The 20867-nt window shown below is 36.7% G+C and overlaps 1 protein-coding gene across 1 annotated transcript in view; it reads right to left on the bottom strand.

Annotated features, from left to right (window-relative positions):
* COG5 (component of oligomeric golgi complex 5) overlaps window positions 1–20867 on the bottom strand; it is a 368980-nt gene that overhangs the window by 34007 nt on the left and 314106 nt on the right. The window contains exons 16-17 of the mRNA XM_050785204.1: window positions 19542–19604; window positions 10488–10591 (exon numbers count right to left, since the gene is read on the bottom strand). Of these exons, the coding sequence (XP_050641161.1) occupies window positions 10488–10591; window positions 19542–19604 (167 nt within the window). The remainder of the gene's footprint in view (window positions 1–10487; window positions 10592–19541; window positions 19605–20867) is intronic.

Below are 20867 nucleotides of genomic sequence, written 5' to 3'. Positions count from 1 at the left end.
CTCTCCATCCACTCACATGTTTTGCCTGGTAAATGAATGCATCAATAATGGATCCTGAAATAGCATTTTATACTTTGCAATGGCAGAAAATGCTGCTTTTCCTATACAAATTCTTGGCAAAGATCTCTCTGCTCTTGTGCTATTTAATCAGATCAGTCCAACAGAATTCTGACTGTGGAAATGGTTATGTAACAGTACACATGGTATGCAATTTTTCCTCCAGATGATGAGGTTTGGAAAGACTTTAATTTGGATCAACAAATGATACCAGCTGATGCTCCACGAAATACTATTTATAATTTATAAATGTTTATAATTGCTCTTTAAAGAATATATTAAAGGAATGTGAAATATTTATAGGAAAGAGATATGCCAAAACTAGCTAACACCTGATATTTTCTAATAAATGAGATCACTGGCTACATCATGCTGAATCTTTTTCAAAAAGCAAGTTAAGTGTTTCCATATTCTGAGAATGACGTAGAGATATTGGTGATAGTGTATAGAAGAACAACAGATATGACTAAAATGCTTAGAGCAAGAGAATGAGTTGAACTTAATTATCTTCAAATACAGCAGTGGTTGCTATAAATAGGATGCTAACCAGAGGTCCGTCACTTCCAGAAGCAGATAGAGATAGAAAAAGCAGGCCTGTGTTCCAGCAGGAAGGGATTGCATACAGGTATAAGACTGTGCCAACAACAGAAAGGCTGCCAAAGGGTGCATGGTGGAACATTTTTGTTTGCAGTATCATCACATGGTGGAGTGGCGCTTGAGTACAGGGGAGCCTTAGTAAATGATGGCCATCTTCGTGTGGAGTTTGGTTTTGCCAGATTCAGACAACTGCATAGCTAGCTTTACTCTAGGTTTGTCACTCCACAAGGCCAGGCTGCAAAAACAAACACATAAAAGGAAGTCTCCCTCCCCGAAAATGGTGCCAATCTGTTTCATTTTTTAATGTTTACCTTTGATGAATTACAACAATATATAATAAGGGGATACACAGTAATGTTTTATGTAAACAGTGTGGAATGACTGAATCAAGGTAATCAGCATACCCATCACCTTAAATACTTATCATTTATTTCTCCTAACTGCAACTTTGTACCCTTTGACCAACATCTCTCTATTCCCTCCACCCCGTAGCTGCTGCTAACTACCATTCTACTCTGTTTCTATGTGTTCGATTGTTTTAGACAACAGATATGTGAGGTCATGTGGTATTTGTCTTTCTGTGTCTGGCTTACTTCACTTAGCATAATGTTCTCTAGGTTCATCTATGTTGTTGCAATTAACAGAATTCCTGTCTTTCTGAAGGCTGGATGGCATTCCATTGTGTATGTGTACCATCTTTTCCTTATCCATCTGCCAGTCTAAATGTTGGTGGACATTTAGATTGATTCCATAACTTGGCTATTTTTGTAAGTAATGCTGCAACGAAGTGCATATATCTTTTTGACATACTGATTTCAAGTTCTTAGGTTATGTACCCAGAAGTGGGACTGCTGGATCATGTGGTAGTTCTATTTTTAGGTTTTTGAGAAACATCCATACAGTTTTCCATAATGGCTGTCTAATTTACATTCCAACCACAGTATACAAGGGTTCCCTTTTCTGTACATCGTCTTTCACACTCGGTATATTTCATCTTTTTGATAAGTCATTCTGACAGGTGTGAGGTGAAATCTCATTGTGGTTTTAATTTGCATTCCCCTGACGTATAGTGATGTTGAATATTTTTTCACATATCTGTTGGTCATTTGTATGTCTTCTTTTGAGAAATGTCTATTCAGGTCCTTTGCCTATGTTTAAATCAGGTTGTTTTCTTGTTATTGATTTGAGTTCCTTATATATTTTGGATGTTAATCCCCGTATCAGACGTATGGCTTGTAAATATTTTCCCCAATCCAGAGGTTGTCACTCCACTCTTGTTTTCTTTGCTGTTCAGAAGCTTTTTAGATAAATGTAATCACATTTGTCTATTTTTGCTTTGTAGTCTGAGCTCTTGGGATGAAATCCAAAAAAGTTATTCCTCAGATTTTCCTGTTTTCTTTAATTTGTTTTAGTTTCAGGTGTTACATTTAAGTTTTAAATCTATTTTAATTTGATTTTCACATATGGTGTGAGATAAAGGTCCAATTTCATTCTCTGCATGTGGATATCCAGTTTTACTAATACATATTTATTGAAGGAACTGTCCTTATTCCACTATGTGTTCCTGGCATCTCTGTCGAAAATCAATTGACTATAAATGTGTGAGCTCATTTCTGGGCTCTCTGTTCTGTTTCATTGGTCAATGCCAGTGCACCATGCCATTTTAATCATCATGTAGCTCTGTAATATAGTTTAAAATTAGGTAGTGTGATACCTCTAGCTTTATTTTTGCTCAAGATTGCCTTGGCTATTCAGAGATTTTGGTAGTTCCATATGAATTTTAGGATTTTTTTTCTATTTCTGTGAAAAATGACATTGGAATTTTGGTAGAGATTGCATTAAATCTGAAGGCTGGTTTGGGTAGTGTGGACCTTTTAATGATATTCTTTCAATTCATGAACACGGAATATCTTTCCATTTATTTGTGTCTTTGTTTCTTTCATTAATGTTTTATTAATGTTTTATAGTTTTCATTGTATAGATCTTTTACTTCCTTGTTTAAACAAAATGCATTTTGTTTCCATTTTCATTTGTCCCAAGATATTTTTGATTTCTCCTTTGATCCATTGGTTGTTCAGGACCATGTTGGTTAAGTTTCACATATTTGCGAAATTTCCAAGATTTCTCCTATTAATGATGTCTAGTTTCATACCATTGTGATTAGAAAAGATATTTAATTTCAGCTCTCTTTAATTTGTTCAGACTTGGTTTGTGGCCAAATATATATAAATAGAATAATTAAACATATGCATAACTGAGAAGTGAATGGTAATCTTCATGCCATTAATCTTTTGTGTGAGTGCTCTCCCTTCCACAAAGGGGCTCATCTATCACTTCAATGATGTAGAGTTCTTCTTTCACTGCCTTCTCTTCCCTACTCAAAACTGAAATCCAATATGAGTCACTTTACATTGACTGCAACAATTTTAATCAATGTTCTATGTCAATCAGACATTTACATTTTAAACTTTAATCTGGAAAGAAACACATCAGTCTTTTTAAATGAATTTCAAATACCAAGAAACCATGTTGATGATTACCCTTTACTTACTTATTTATTTATTTAATTTATTTGAGACAGGATCTCACTTTGTCGCTCAGGCTAGATGGAATGCAGCGGCTCAATCTCAGCTCACTGCAACCTCCGCCTCCAGGGTTCAAGCGATTCTCCTGGCTCAGTCTCCTGAGTAGCTTGGATTACAGCTGCCTGCCACCACACCGGGCTAATTTTTGTATTTTTAGTAGAGATGGGGTTTCATCATGTTGGCCAGGCTGGTCTCGAACTCCTGACTTCAAGTGATCTACCTGCCTCCGCCTTTGAAAGTGCTGGGATTATAGTCGTGAGCCACCATGCCCAGCCCATAATTACTCTTTAAATAGCAGGGGAGTCTGTAACCCTACTACATATAAGTTGGACTTGAAGGTAAACTTTATTTATTGCTTTTACATAGGAATAGGTATGGAGGGCTTGAAGGGTCAGGTTTTCACTATTGTTTTTTATCCCTGGGAGCTGGCCCTAAAATAAAGGCAATTCCTGCTTCTTGACTAATCCAACTCCACCGCATATTTCACATAAGCCATTTACATATGAAACAACATGACATTACAGAATTACTAATCACAAGATTCTACAAAGTAGGAAAATTATTGCCATGGGGGCAATAATTTAAATAAAAGCAGCAGTGCTCCATACGCCTGTACTGCTATAGATGGAGAATAATTTTCACTGGAATCTCAACTGACTGCTGTATACATGAATCTCAATTGACTGTTGTATACACTGAGCCAAAATGAAGTCACCAAAGCAACTGGGAAAAAAAAACAAGGACAATGTTAGGCACCTTAAAATAATGCTTCATACTCATGGCAACCTATCAGTTGAAGAAACAGTTTGGCTCACTAGTATTTAAGCAAGTTAGTAAAAACATACCTATTTGGGAACTAACTTTCAGCTATTAATGTCTAATGTGTTATCTATAGGCACTAGTTGCAGCTCACCAATTACATTAAAAGTATGTGACCACTGTTATTATAGAATAAGCCTTCAAAAATCAGCTTGTTTTGGTTCCCTTCTGAGAGGCATTCATGATTGATCTAACTGGGACAGTTCAGATCACTTTTGAACAAAAACCATTTCCTCTTAAATATTGGTAATCAGAAGTTATATAGTCCTATGTCATAGTGAGTTCCAAATACAGTATTTTTTTGGTAGAATTCACTTTACTGTTCTGTGCTTCACATATTTTTAAAAATAGAGACTGGTCTTTCCTTTTCTGAGAAAGGGTCTCACATTGTCATTTAGGCTGCAGTGCAATAGCACGATCACAGCTCACTGCAGCCTCAATTCCTTCAGGCTGAAACCATCCCCTTGCCTTAGCTCCCCAAATAGCTGGAACTACGGATGCACACCACCACATCCAGCTCATTTTTGTATTTTTTGTAGAGACAGGGTTTCACCATGTTGCCTAGGCTGGTCCCCAACTCCTGAGCTCAAGCAGTCTGCCCACCTCAGCCTCCCAAAGGGCTGGAATTACAGGCATAAGCCACTGTGCCCAGCCTAGATTGATCTTTTGACATTTCCCGTATTTCCCATGTGGGAGAAGCCAATATGGCCGATTAGAAGCAGCTAGTGTACGTGGCTCTCATGGAGGGGAACAGAAGAGGTGAGTAAATACAACACCTTCAACTGAAACATCCAGAAACCTAGTCGGATAGGGACCAATCAAGGAAACAACCTGACCGACAGAGAATGAAGAAAAGCAAAACAGGACAACAGCCCACCTGGGAGCAATACAGAGCCAGGGGAAACCCCACTGCCTAGAGAAGTGCTTTCACCGGTGATAACTCCAAACACTGGAAAATGCGAGTCTACTAGGGACTGGAGTGGGCCCCAAGCATACTGCAGCAGCCCTACGGAAAAGTGGCCAGACTGTTACATGGGTACCTGTTCCAATATCTCTTCACCAGGCAGGCCTGGGCCTCTAGCCATCCCCAGCCACAGCTATCAAGCCAGAGGCAACTCGGCAACTCCAAGCACAGAGCCTCCAGCGGCAGCTGAGAGCCTCTTTGCCACTGCCCCTGCAGTGGAACTGCCCTTGTCACCCTTGGATTAATGAAAGAGCAAAGACCCTAAGCACCTTATCCACACCTCCAACAAGCTGCAGTCAACCCAAGAAGAGGAAGCCAGTCTGTCTCCCACAGGTCTCCCTGCCCCTCACCCCACTGCTTGTCACCAAGGGAACCCCTGGCTTGGGCCCACAGCACAGACCCTCCCTGCTAGGCCCACAGCTTAGACCCTCCCCACCTCCGCTGATTGCTCTGAGTGATTGCTAACATGCATCTGTCTGGGGTGGAGCCCCCAGGAGACAAGCAAACGACCTTTGGCCACAACCACTAATATTGACCTCATAACTGGACATAAAACAATCTTCAACAAATGTAAAAGAACCACAATCATACCAAACACACTCTCAGACCACAGTACCATAAAAACAGAAGACCGAAAATCGCTCAAAACCATGCAATTACATGGAAATTAAACAATTTGCTCCTGAATGACTTTTGGGTAAATACATGAAATTTAGGCAGAAGTCAAGAAGTTCTTTGGGCTGGGCGTGATGGCTCATGCCTGTAATCCCAGCACTTAGGGAGGCTGAGGCACGTAGATCACTTGAGGTTAGGAGTTGGAGACCAGCCTGGCCAACATGGTGAAACCCTGTCTCTACTAAAAAAAATACAAAGATTAGCTGGGCGTAGGGGTAGTGTGAGCCTGTAATCCCAGCTACTCAGAAGGCTGAGGCAGGAGAATCGCTTGAACCCAGGAGGTGGAGGCAGCAGTCAGCCAAGATCACGCCACTGCACTCCAGCCTGGGTGACACAGCAAGACTCCACCTCAAAAAAAAAAAAAAAAAGTTCTTTGAAAATAACGAGAACAATGATACAACATATCACAATCTCTGGCACAGCTAAGGCAGTGTTAAGAGGGAAATTCATAGCACTAAATGCTGACATCAAAAAGCCAAAAAATCTCAAATTAACAACCTAACTTTACAACTTAAAGAATTAGAAAAGCATGAACAAATCAACCACAAAGTTAGCAGAAGATGAGACGTAACAGAAATCAGAGCTGAACTGAGGAAAACAGAGACATGAAAACCATTCAGAAGATCAATGAATCCAGGAGTGGATTTTTTGTAAAAAAATTAATAAAATAGGCCACTAGCTAGACTAATAAAGAAGAAAAGAGAGAAGATCAAATAAACACAACTAGAAACGAAGAAGAAAATGTTACTACTGACTCTACAGGAAAAAAAAAAATAGAAACTACTATGAACACCTCTATACACAAAAAGTTGAAAACCTAGAAGAGATGGATACATTCCTGGATGCATACACCCTCCCAAGACTGAGCTAGGAAGAAATTGATTCCCTGAACAGACTAGTAATGAGTTCCGAGATTGAATCAGTAATGAATTGCTGACTAACTAAAAAAAGTCTGAGGTCTGATGGATTCACAGTCGAATTTTACCATATGTACAAAGAGCTGGTACCATTCCTACAGAAACTATTCCACAAAATTGAGGAAGAGGGACTCCTCCCCAACCCTCATTCTATGAGGCCAGCATCATCTTGATACCAAAACTTGGCAGAGACACAACAAAAAAAGAAAACTTCAGGCCAATCAAGTAGGCTGCATCCCCGGGACACAAGACTGGTTCAACATATGCAAATCAATAAATGTGATTCATCACAAAAACAGAGCTAAAGGCAGAAACCACATGATTATCTCAAAAGACCCAGAAAAGGCTTCTGATAAAATTTAACACTTTCTCATGTTAAAAATTCTCAATAAATTAGGTATCAAAGGAACATACCTCAAAATAGTAAGAGCCATCCATGACAAATCCACAGCCAACTGTGGGCCAAAACTGGACACATTCCTTGAAAACCGGCACAAAACAAGTGTGCCCTCTCTCACCACTTCTATTCAACACAGTATTGGAGGTCCTAGCCACAGCAACTAGGCAAGAGGAAGAAATAAAGAACATCTAAATAGGAAGAGAAGAAGTTAAGCTATCTCTGTTTGCAGATGACATGATTCTATATCTAGAAAACCCCATAGTCTTGGCCCAAAAGCTCCTTCAGCTGATACACTTCAGCAAAGTTTCAGGATACAAAATCAATGTACGAAAATCACTAGCATTCCTATGCACCACCAACAGCCAAACTGAAAGCCAAATCAGAAAGGCAATCCCATTCATAATTGCCAAAAAAGGAATAAAACATCTAGGAATACATGTAACCAGGGAGGTGAAAGATCTCTACAATAAGAACTACAAAACACTGCTCAAAGAAATCAGAGAAGACACAAACAAAGGGAAGAACATCCCATGCTCATGGATAGGAAGAATCAGTATCATTATAATGGCTATACTGCCCGAAGCAATCTTCAGATTCAGTGCTATTCCTATCAAACTACCAATGACATTCTTCACAGAACTAAAACCAAGCTATTTTAAAATTCCTATGGGACCAAAAAAGAGCCTGAATAGCCAAGGCAATCCTAAGCAAAAGGAACAAAGCTGGAGACATCACGTTACCTGACTTCAAACTACACTACAAGGCTACCATAACCAAAACAGCATGGTAATGGTACAAAAATAGGCACACAGACCAATGGAACAGAATAGAAAGCCCAGAAATAAGGTTGCACATCTGTGATCATCTGCTCTTCAATAATGCTGACAAAAGCAAACAGTGGGGAAAAGTTTCCCTATTCAAGAAATGGTGCTGGGCTAACTGGCTAGTCATACACAGAAGATTGAAACTGGACCCCTTCCTTACACCGTACACAAAAATCAACTCAAGATGGATTAAAGACTTACATGTAAAACCCCAAACTAGAAAAACCCTGGAAGACAACGTAGGCAATACTATCCTGGACAAAGGAATAGGCAAAGATTTCATGACAAAGACTCCAGAAGCAATTGTAATAAAAGCCAAAATTGCTAAGTGGGATCTAATTAAACCTAAGAGCTTCTGCACAGCAAAAGAAATTATCAACAGAGTAAACAGACAACCTACAGAATGGAAGAAAATATTTGCAAACTATGCATCTGACAAAGGTTTAAGATCCAGAATCCATAAGGAACTTAAACAAATTCACAAAAGAAAACAACCCCATTAAAAAGTGTGCAAAAGACATGAACAGACACTTCTCAAAAGAAGACATACATGCAGCCAGCAATCACATGAAAAAATACTCAACACCACTGATCATTAGAGAAATGCAAATCAAGGCCAGGCACGGTGGCTCACGCCTGTAATCCCAGCACTTTGGGAGGCCGAGGCGGGTGGATCACGAGGTCAGGAGATCGAGATCATCCTGGCTAACAAGGTGAAACTCCGTCTCTACTAAAAACACAAAAATTAGCCGGGTGTGGTGGCAGGCGCCTGTAGTCCCAGCTACTGGGGAGGCTGAGTCGGGAGAATGGTGTGAACCCGGGAGGCGGAGCTTGCAGTGAGTCGAGATCCCACCACTGCACTCCAGCCTGGGGCGAGACTCCGACTCAAAAAAAAAAAGAAAAAAATCAAAACCGCAATGAGATACCATTTCACACCAGTCAGAATGGTTATCATTAAAAAGGCAAAAAAATAACAGATGCTGGCGAGGTTGCAGAGAAAAGGGAACACTTATACACTGTTGGTGGGAGTGTAAATTAGTTCAACCATTGTGGAAAGCAGTATGGTGATTCCACAAAGGGCTAAAAGCAGAACTATCATTTGACCCAGCAATCCCATTACTGGGTATATATCCAGAGGAATATAAATCATTCTACCATAAAAACCTATGCATGCGAATGTTCACTGCAGCACTATTCACAATAGCAAAGACATGGAATCAACCTAAATGCCCATCAATGACATAATGGATAAAGAAAATGTGGAACATATACATCATAGAATACTATGCAGCCATAAAAATAACAAGATCATGTTTTTTGCGGGAACATGGGTGGAGCTACAGGCTATTATTCTCAGCAACCTATTGCAGGAACAGAAAACCAAATACCACATGTTCTCACTTATAAGTGGGAGCTAAATAATGAAAACTTATGAATACAAAGAAGGAAACAACAGACACTGGGGTCTACTTGATGGGGGAGGGTGGGAGGGAGAGGAGCAGAAACAATAATGACAGGGTACTGGGCTTAACACCTGGGTGATGAAATAATATGTACAACAAATCCCCATGACATGCGTTTACCTGTATAACAAACCTTCACATGTGCCCCCAAACCTAATATAAAAGTTAAAAAAAAAACTTTGTAAATGAAATAATGAATAATTTGAAAAAGTAGAAGACAGTGAAATAATATTTTTCTATAAATAGCTAAACTAGTAGATGGAAATTTCATAAAACAGATATTCTTTAAAACAACAAGAATGTAAAGAGAAATAGGACTGTTCAAAAATAGTCACTATGGACTTGGGACTATAAAATATATATCTACATATTAATATTTGAGTGTTTAGCTGTAGTGTGATTAAGTTTTTTAAAAATCACAGCAAACATTTGCAAATAACTATCCTAAATGCTCCACAGTTTTCTAATACACTGAACCAAAACCATTTTACTCCATTTTAAAAGATTTCTGTAAACACTGGGTTAGGAACTATGATTATTATTCTCAGGATACCTATGACATGCATGAGCAAGACACATATGAAACAGGTTTGGAATAACACTGTAGTATTTGTGGCTAGGTGTGATGTGATCAGATTAGATTGCCACATAACCTCCGAGGAAGAAAAATCAATCTTGGAAGAGGCTGAGTCGGAGCTTGCCCAGAGCCAAAGCAGGATTTGGATAAGCACAGTGGCAGAGGCAGGGCATTTTATACAAGGAATACCATGCCTATGCCAAGGGGTAACAAAGGGACTGAAGTAGAGGGTATTTGTGAGAAGTAAGGAAAAGGACAAGCTTGGAAAGGGAAGAGGGTACAAACTACCAAAAGTCCTGAAGTACCAGGCTGAGTCCCACAGACTCATTTTATGTTTCAATAAGACAGAAATGTATGTACATGTAATGTGATACTATTCATAAAGAAAAAATTTTTAAAAAGAGGAGAGAAGTGATGAAAATGAGAACAGAAAAATTTTAATCTGTGAATGGCGCTCACAATGGGTAATGAAGAGGGCTGAAAGCTAATGCCATCACAAAAGGAACAAGGCCTTGGATGGCAGGGCCGCAGCTTAGGGAGTAAGCATAGAGGTGGGAATACAAAACAAAGGCAGTAAAAGTTAGTAAAAATTTGGTTAAAAGTAATTACCCAGAAAAGTCTTCTTGATGCATGGTGATGATTATGGCCTCTATAGCATCTCCCACAGAAGTGAGTAAGGGTTGCACAGCATTTTCCATAAGAGTATGAATAGCCTGAAGAACATAAAAAATAAAAAGAAAAAGAAGAGGCAAAATTAAAGAAAACAACCCAAAGAAATTTGAGATGTGAGTAACACCGTGACTAACAGTTTTCATATTATATCAAATGCAGACTAAGTTAACAAAAGTCTGCTCCTCTCCCTAACCACTGTCAGTAATGTTTTTAAAGCTTAAAATATGTGGAACACGGCACTAAAAAATTTCATCATCCCCACTCTTCTTATTATTTTTTATTTTTTGAGACGGAGTCTCGCTCTGTCACCCAGGCTGGAGTGCAGTGGCCGGATCTCAGCTCACTGCAAGCTCCGCCTCCCGGGTTCACGCCATTCTCCTGCCTCAGCCTCCAGAGTAGCTGGGACTACAGGCGTCCGCCACCATGCCCGGCTAGTTTTTTGTATTTTTTTTTTTTTAGTAGAGACGGGGTTTCACCGTGTTAGCCAGGATGGTCTCGATCTCCTGACCTCGTGATCCGCCCGTCTCGGCCTCCCAAAGTGCTGGGATTACAGGCTTGAGCCACCGTGCCCGGCCCACTCTTCTTATTTTTTCCAGAAGGTTCAGTAGTTAAATAAGCCCAGGGAGAAAGGAACGCAGACGCAAGAAGTAGTACCACTAATGAGGTAAAGGTTAAACAAACACATTTAAGTTTCGCAAAAGAGTTACGCAAGACCAAAAGTAATTATTTAAGAATTGGAACAACATCATATGCTTTTAACCAGAGAGAATATAATAAATAGACATTGATTCTTTTTTTTAAACTATTAGGTTCAAGGGTACATGTGCAGATTTATTATATAGGGGTTTGCTGTGTCATGGGGATTTGTTGTACAGATTATTTCATCACCCAGGCACTAAGCCTGGTACCCAATAGTTATTTTCTTCTGCTCCTTCCCCTGTTCCCACCTTCTACCCTTTAAGTAGGTTCCAGTACAATGTTTCTAATAGGCACAACAGTTGGGCATTTCATGAATTAGGTTTCTGTTGAGAGTTCTATAGCAGTGACTCTCAACTGTGGGCAATTTTGCTCCCCAGGAAATATTTGGTATTGCTTAAAGACATTTTTTATTGTCACAGTTGGGGATGGGGGTACAAATTTGTTACTAGCATCTGGTAGGTAAAGAACAAAGATACTGCTAAACATCTTACGGAATACAGAACAGCCCCTATAACAAAGAATTACCCAGCTCAAAATGTTGATAGTGCCATGGTTGGGAAACTTTTCAACAGGGAGGTATAAATCATCAGTTACTTGAAGTAAAATCCTAGGTCTTAGTTATGGCTTTTTAGTGTGAAAATAATGACCGAGGCTCAAAACACATAAAATCAAAAATGTAAATATATTATATACACTTCAAAGATAATTAAATATAATGAAGATAGACAGTTCTGGCTCATACAAATGATCAAAATCAATGAGGAAAGGTAAAATATAGGACCCTTAATCATTAAATTCCTAATCTATAACCCTTAATCTCTGGTAAAAATAAATATACAATGTACAGGATTGTATGTGTGTGTGTGTGTGTGTGTGTGTGTGTGTACATATAGTTTGCCCTCCATACAGGAGCTCAGAGTCTAGTGAGAATAGTTAAAAAGTTATGCAGGTCGAGTAACTCAAAATCCAAAATCTGAAAAGGTCCAGTGAGCACCTTCCTTTGAGCGTCATGTTGACACTCAAAAAGTTTTGGATTCCCAGGCATAGGAGTTTGGGAAAACTGAGGCACTTGGGAAACCACAAGACATTCAGCGCATATGGAGCATAAATGCCTGGAAGAGACAGAGGCAGCAAGAGGTGTACTTTGTATAGGCTACTAAGAAGTTAGGAATTTATCCTAAAGGAACCAGGAAACCAATGATGGGTGTTAAGCAATACACAAAATGTGGTTAATGATTTGGATTTAGGAAAAAACCATGTTGGAAAGTAAACTGGATAAATTAGACTACAAAAAGGAGTACAACTATAAGGCCACAGCAGTGGTACAGAGCTGCTGCAGAGTGAGAGAGGGAGCTTAAAAAGGACAGAGCCAGAGAAGACTGCCTAATTTTAAGTTTAAACTTGGCACGAGTCTTCAGCTAACTCATTAACAATGCATATGCAGAGCAAACTAAATGTGGCTTGCAATTGAGGCTTAAAGAAGTGAACTGATTGAGGTGTGGCCAACTGAAGGTATGACAGTACACAGTTTGAGTATAACCAAGTTAATTGCCTGCTAAAGCAAAATTACCAACATGCTTATAAGAAATGTAAAAAAAAAGAAAAAAAAATCCTGTTTCTACACAACATAACATTCACAGTGTTCAGGATTTATTCAAAATTACTAGACATATAAAATTTTATCAATTCTCAAGGGAAAAGACAATCAAGAGATGCTAACCCTGAGATGAACCGGACTCTAGAATTATCAGGCAAGAACCTCAATGAGGCAAGGAAAAATATGCTCACAATAAATAAAATAATAGGAAATCTCAGTAGAGTGAATGAAGATATATATTTTAAAAAGGTAATTTTAAACTAAAATAATATAGTATCTGAAATTGTAAAATTCACTGGATAGGCTTAGTAGAAGAATTATGCATACAGATGACAGAGGAAAGAGTCAATGAACCTTAAGATAGAATTAACAGAAATCTCTCTGGAGGAGAAGAGAAAAAAACACTAAAAAATAATTAAACCTATGAAACAACTGCAAAATATCTAATATACTGGTCACTGGAGTCCTGTAAGAAGAAAAAATAATGGGGCAGAGAGAGAATGAGGCAGCAAAACTACTTGGGAGGGAAAAAGGCCTCATACTTCCCAAAATAATGAAAAGCACGAATTTACAGATTCAGGAAAATCAGCAGATCACAAACAGGATAATTTTGTGAGAACTATGCACATCATAAACTGCTGAAAAGCAAAGGTAAACAGAAAATCTTGAAACTAGCCAAAAAAAAAAAAAAAAAAAAAGATTACATACAAGGGAATTAATTTTAATAAGTAATAACTTCTTATCAGAAAGCATGGAGGCCAGAAAACAGTGGAACATATTTTAAGTGCTGAGAGAAAAATATCTCTCAAACCCGTATTTCTATTTTCTGTATAAATATCTTTCAAAGATGAAGTGAAATACATTTCTGGCAAAAGAAAATTAGCAGTGTTCTTTGCCATCACACTCACATGATAAAATTTAATTTAAACTCATCAGATTTTAAATGATGATTTAAAATAATCATTAAAGATCATCATTTGGCTGCTCTGCCTATGAAGTATCCATTCTTTTGTTTATTTTCTTAATAGACTTGCTTTTGCTTAAAAAAAGGTAAAATCATCAACATTTAATTCTGTTATCAGAATTACATTAGAAATCAGTAACAAGATATATGCAGAACCCAAAAGTAATTAGAAATTTTAAAAACACATTTCTAAATAATCCATGACTCAAATAAGAAATCACAAAGGAAATTAGAAAAATATTTCAACCTGAATGAAGATACAAGTATTCACAGAAAAATTGCAGTGCTAGTGGAAAATTTACAATGTTAAATGTTTATTTGTGGGGAAAGTGGTCTAAAATTACTGATGTAAAGTCTCAAATAATCTTAAAAAATAGCAAAGAAAACTCATAAATCCAAAGATAAACAGAAAATATTGAAACTAACAAAAAGAAGAAAATAAAAAAAGATAAAAGCAGAAATCTATGAAATAGAAAACAGAGAAAACTAATAAAGCTAAAAGCTGTTTCACTGAAAAGATTAACACAGTTGCTAAACTCCTAGCTAGATTGATCGAGAAAAAAACAGAAGAGAACACAAATCAACAATATCAAAAATGAAAAAGAGGTTATTCTTATAGGTCCCAAAGACATCAAAAAGACAGTTAAGTGAGCTCAGCACGGTGGTTTATGACTGTAGTCCCAGCCACTTCAAAGGCTCAGGCAGAAGGATCCCTTGAGCACAGGAGTTCAAGGCTGTAGCACGCCATAATCGTGCCAGTGAATAGCCACTGCACTCCAGCCTGGGCAGCATAGTGGAATCCTGTCTTTAAACAAACCACAAAAGGATAGTAAGTATTACATAGATTTTTCTGACAAATTAGATAACTAAGATGAGTAGATAAATACCTTCAACGTCACAAAATATCAAAGCTCATTCAAAAAGAATAGATACCACAAATAGCCCTTTCTCTATTAAATGAATTAATGTGTAGTTATAAGCCTTTCTACAGAGAAAACTACAGGCCCAGATGGCTTCACTGGTGACTTCTACTAAACACTTGAGGAAAAAACGAAAACAAAAACAAAAACAAATTCTACACAAACTCTTCTAGGAAACAGAAGAGGAGGAAACACTTTCAAACTCATTTAGTGAAGCCAGTACTAACTTGCTACCAAAACCAAATAAAGACAGAAAATTTTATGACAATATTCCTTATGAATATAGATGTAAGTATCCTTAATAAAAATTAAGTAAACCAGTATCCAGGAATACATAAAAAGATACATTAAATATCCAGCCATACATAAAAAGGGTAATACATCATGACTAAGGTTGGTTTGATATTTGAAAATAAATTACTATAATATACTTCATTAGCAGAATAAAAGAGTAGAGCTATATGATTATTTCAATAGATGTGGAAAAAGCTATTTAATGAAACTCAACACCATTTATAATAAAAAATAGAAAACTAAGAATAGAAGGGAACTTGTTTAGTCTGACAAAGGTCATCTATCAAAAACCTACAGCTAACATTATTATATCATTAACCTATAGCTAATACTATACTTAAAGCAGTAAAATACTGAATGCTTTACCCCCAGGTCAGAAACAAGTAAATGAGGTCCATTCTCACCAGTTCTATTCAACACTGTACTGCAGATCCTGGACAGTGAAACAAGGCATGGAAAAACAGGCATAAAGATCAGAAAGTAAGAAATAAAAATCTCTATTTGCATAAGAAATGGTGGTTTACAGAGAAAACTGTACTGCTGGGTGAGGTTTCCCACTTAGGGAAAATATGAAATAGGAAGAGAAGAGAGCATCTTGGGGAATGCCTTCATTTTAAGGATGGATAGAAACTAACAACTAACAAGGAAACTGAGAAAGGAGATTAGATTATATTTCATATGCTCTTTACAACGCAGGGAAATATGTTATACATTTTAAAAAGATTTACCTAAAATAGTTAAAATTACAAAAATATTGGAGCCTCAGCAATCTGGAATATTCCTTTATATAGAACATCAAACCCACACAAAAAGGGAGAAAGAAGCATTGCCATATATAAATTTGGCAACGTAATCACTATCTGCACAAGACAAATCTCAAAAAAAAATGGATCAGAATTACTGGGCCAAGGGGTTTAAATGGTACTTATATAGCTATGGTGGTTATAATGAAATAACTCTAAATGTATACTCAATATTAATTATGCCATTCATGATATATTAGACAATTTTTAGAATATGTGATGATGGAGACTGCATGTTCTGCTCGCCACCCCAACCCTGCTCTGCTCCCTCTCCAACTTCACTCCTGCTCCTCTGCTCTCACTCACTCTGTTCCAGCCACTCTGGCCTCCTGGCTGTTCTGTGACTATTACAAGCCTGTCCAATTCAGGTCTCTATTCCTGGAACACTTGCCCCAGATGGCTGCTTGGCTCAATCCTTCAGTTCCTTCAGATTTTTGCTAAAATGTCTCTTGATTAGAGAAGCCTATATAAAATAGCACTTTCCTTCCATCCCCATTCTCTATCCTTTACTGTGCTCTATTTTTTATCATAGCACTTGTCACCACTGGGCTCCTCACGACAATAAAAGCTCTACACGGGAAAGGACTTTATTTGTTACTTTCACTGTGTATCACTAATACCTGGCATATGATAGACAATAAATATTTCTGAATAAATGAAAAAAAAGAATATGTAATGATGAACCTCAAGCCTAAAATAACATTTAATTTTGGATAAAATCTCAAGGTAGAGAAGAAAAGACTGTTATAAGTCTATATATTTTTCAGTAAGTTAAAAAGTACATTTCATATCTTGTCTATCAAATAAAATCAAACAGATTTCTGGTTTGGGCTGCAGGCATTTATACATCATAACTTTCTACCTTGAATTCAAAGTGATTTATTAAATTTCCAACAATTGTATGAAATTTCAACATTCCTTTTTATTCTAAGTCAGGGGTTTTGTTTTTCACTTAATAAGTCATAACAGTTTTTTTATAAGACTTAAAGAGCAAAGTTAAAACTTTCAGTGAGTGTATTAACATGAGCAGTGAAGTCTCCAACTGATGAGGTCACTGCAGGAGGGCCTTGTACTTATTGCTAGTCTTCTGTTATCCAGTTCATAAAGGCAAAATTGGTATATCTTAGTGAAGTACAGACCCAGCTACACACAGCACTGGTCCTGGTAAGCAAACCTTAGAGTGACAGCTACAGCCCAAGATTAGGGCAGTTTTCCCTGCACTGACTCCAGCTCCCTGCCTAAAGTGACTAATATTAAAAGAATAATCTTTGTTGTCTGTTAAAAATAAAGATTCAGAGAAACTACCCTATACTGAAAACAGTCCATGAGTAATTTCTATTTTTAACTCTCCAAGTGATTTTTATCATCAAAGTGAAGGCACTCTGTCTTAATCCAGAGAATGGACTTTCTGAAACTATGGGTTGTGTCGGACCATTAGAGGTCAAAAAAATCAATTCAGTGGTCACTATCGTGATGTTTTAAAGAGTAATACACTAGCATAGAAAATATTAGAATGCATACACAAAATAAGGATAAGTATTATTTTGTGAAACTTCTGTATCAATCATAAATGTGTAGAGAAGTACACTTTATGCAATTACATACGTGTATATATATTTATAAATGCTTATGTATTATGTATGAGGGCACAAAGTAAAATGTACTTATTTTGGGTAGTTATCAAAAAGTGTTTGATAGTTACTGCTAGAAGAAAAAAATATGGAATTATAGAAGAGTATCCATTCCCTGTCTGGAACCAAGAATGTTAAGACTTTAAGGCTTGTTGTATTGACCTGATGTTATGATCAACGATACGTATGCCAACCTTACTAAAAACAATTATTTTATTATGGAAAAATATTTAAAGCACATTGGGGGAAAAAGGGATATAGAGAAAGCATACAAGTGTACTTTTAATACATTGGGGGAAAATAGACTGTCTCCTTCTCTTACCCTCAATGAATCAATCCATTCATATATGAATTTAGTTATATTTTGGTGCCTGTTAAATCCTCATTCCCTGTAAATTCTAAAGCATTTGACTTTAGAAGCTCCCCTCCCCTCTAGGATTTGTGACACAGTATTCTCCTAATTTTCTTCCTTCTTCTGATTGTTCTTTCCTTGTTTCCTCTTTTCTCTAAATATGTGTTTCTCCTTAGGGTTTACTTGTAGACTTTCATCTCAATTTTAAAACTCTCCCTTAGAGATGTAAATCCAATATAATAGTTGAAATCTATTACCTTTGTGTAGGTTTATTGTACCATTTTATAGATGCAGAAACTAAGGCAATAGAGAGCTTATTTACTTGTTTGAGGTCATTTGAGCTTATTTAACCATATAGCTGGTTAAATAGCTGAGATGGGATTCATATACAGGTAGTTTGGCTCCAGAGTCTATGCTATACGGCCTTAGTTACTTACTTACCAAGTACTGAATAAATATTAGCAAATACAGGAATGATGGTGGCAAAGTGTAGTAGACATAACTCTTTAGAGTTAATGAGGTCTGCATTTACCAGCGATATGACCTTGAGCAAGATATTATTTCTAAGATGTATAAAGTGGGAATACAAATACATAACTTGAAGGGTTGTAGTAATATTTCAAAATGTACCTCTCTAGTACTGTTGTAAGAATGAATAATTTGCCTGCTTTTAAAAGAGATACTGTCAACTACATATGGCTCTGAATCTCATACCATTATTTTCTATGAAATTTCCTAAATAATAGAAAGGGGGTATACTTATGTTTGTATATAAAAAATGAGAATACATTCTGGTTTTATGCCTCAGTTTAAAGTGGGGTTTCTCAACCTTGGCATTACTGACATTTTGGACTGGAAAATTCTCTTATGAGAGAGGGGTGGGCATTGTCCTATGCATCGCAAAATGTTCAGCAAAATCCTTGGCCTCTACTCACTAGATGTCAGTAGCATCTCCACCTTGTCATGACAATCCAGAATGTCTCCAGATGCTGTCAAATGCCACCTAGGGGACAAAATGATTCTGGTGGAGAACCATTGCTTTACTGGAATAATACTGGGTTGTACTGCCATTAGATAAATATATGTAAGACTCTTGCTTCTAACAACAGTCCCCGGTGTGTGATGTTCCCCTTCCTGTGTCCAAGTGTTCTCATTGTTCAAGTCCCACCTATAAGTGAGAACATGCGCTGTTTGGTTTTCTGTTCTTGCAATAGTTTGCTGAGAATGATGGTTTCCATCTGCAACCATGTCCCTACAAAGGACATAAACTCATCCTTTTTTATGGCTGCATAGTATTCCACGGTGTAGGAGGGGGGAGGGATAGCATTAGAAGATATACCTAATGTAAATGACGAGTTAATGGGTGCAGCACACCAACATGGTACATGTATACATATGTAACAAACCTGCATGCTGTGCACATGTACCCTAGAACTTAAAAGTATAATAAAAAATAAAAAAGAAAATATAAACAACAACAAAAAAGACTCTTGCTTCTATATATATAACTGTCATAAGTAGAACACAATCTGTAGACACCAAAAGGGTCTATTTTTAAATTCTAGAAAACATAAACACTCTCGTTATCTACTCTCTTTAGGATAATTATAAACATGCTACTTTTGTATATATACAGGATTCTGAATTATAAAATGTAACATTTCCCACTCAGCAAAACAAATAATCCTAAAACCACTTTGATCTATAGAGTCAAAGATTAAATTCTTTTACCTTTAGAGCTGAAATTATAGTTTGCTCAGCTGCCGGTGGGAATGAGCTCTGACTGGAAACAACCTAGAACAAGGTTTTGATCCAGTTATAGTTTTGCTTAAGTCTATTTCTGTAAATACTAATTTTCATCATAGCATAATAAAGCTGTTTCCACAAACTATATATACAATATTATCATTGCTTTATAGTAATATCTTATACATGATTTTAAAAATCAGTATTTATTAAGATAGGTTGAAAAATAATTTTGTCTATAAAGAAAATACATACTTCAAATAACAATAATAAATACTGAGAGCTAGGTTTCCTTTATTCATATTACATAGGTTTTAATTATAAAGTTTAAACTGGAAAATGTCAGAATAAAGCCATATTTACTCATTTCTTTCACTCATGTCTTTAGGCTGACTCTAATTTCCAACAAGTCTTTAAAATAAAAATGTCAGCATTTCAATTTTTACAAATCAATACAAACATCATGAAAATTTTGAAAATATCAATAAAGACATTTAAAGTAGGCTAGATAGAACACAATCTTTCCTTGCTTATGGTGCTTTGGAGTAATGATTAAAGAAAATGGAAAATACATCATTTCTGAGATTTACCTGTTAATAACTCTTTAACATGCCTTTTGTTTAGTGTGTAAAATACACATTTTTAGAAACCCCTAATTGATAAAAGGACTTGTTAAAATCTTTAAATAAGTGAGTAACAGTCACTTAGAATTATTCTAAAACACAATCTAGTATATTAAAGCTTATACTATAAGTCAAGTTTTCAAGAACATCATTTAACCATTAGCTTTCTTCAGGTCTTCTAAATTGTTATCTTCCTATTTATAACATATTTCAAAAATGACCTATAGAGAATAATTAAGCACAAGCTACTCCAAAGTCACAGATGGACTTGGAAGTGTTGCTTTTTTAGTAATTAACAATACAGTTCACCTTAGACATAATATATGGAGGCAAACAAGTTAAGGTTCAGCCATTTCTTTTAAATGCCTAGTAGAAAAACAGCAAAATGAATACACATTATCTATTTGTAAGCATTCATCAGTGATTATATCATAAAAATTCAGTTTTTAATACAGTTCCTCCCTGACTTTTTAACGCAAAGATATTAATAGAACATTTTTGACATGTTGGAGGGCTTCAGCATTCTTATTCTGTCATCAGCTTTGCTATAATTTACTATCATCCACACTATATCAAATTACACATTTCAATAAGTATGAAATATGTATGATTTGTCCTCCAATAATTTGCTCAATAAACTTAATTAACTTGAGGATCTACAGTTCATGTGTTTTAAACTGAATGTACA

This window comes from Macaca thibetana, chromosome 3, assembly GCF_024542745.1.
Source record: "Macaca thibetana thibetana isolate TM-01 chromosome 3, ASM2454274v1, whole genome shotgun sequence".
Lineage (NCBI taxonomy): Eukaryota > Metazoa > Chordata > Mammalia > Primates > Cercopithecidae > Macaca > Macaca thibetana.
The sequence above is the reverse complement of the archived record's forward strand: the minus strand, read 5'-3'. Positions and strand labels throughout refer to the sequence as shown.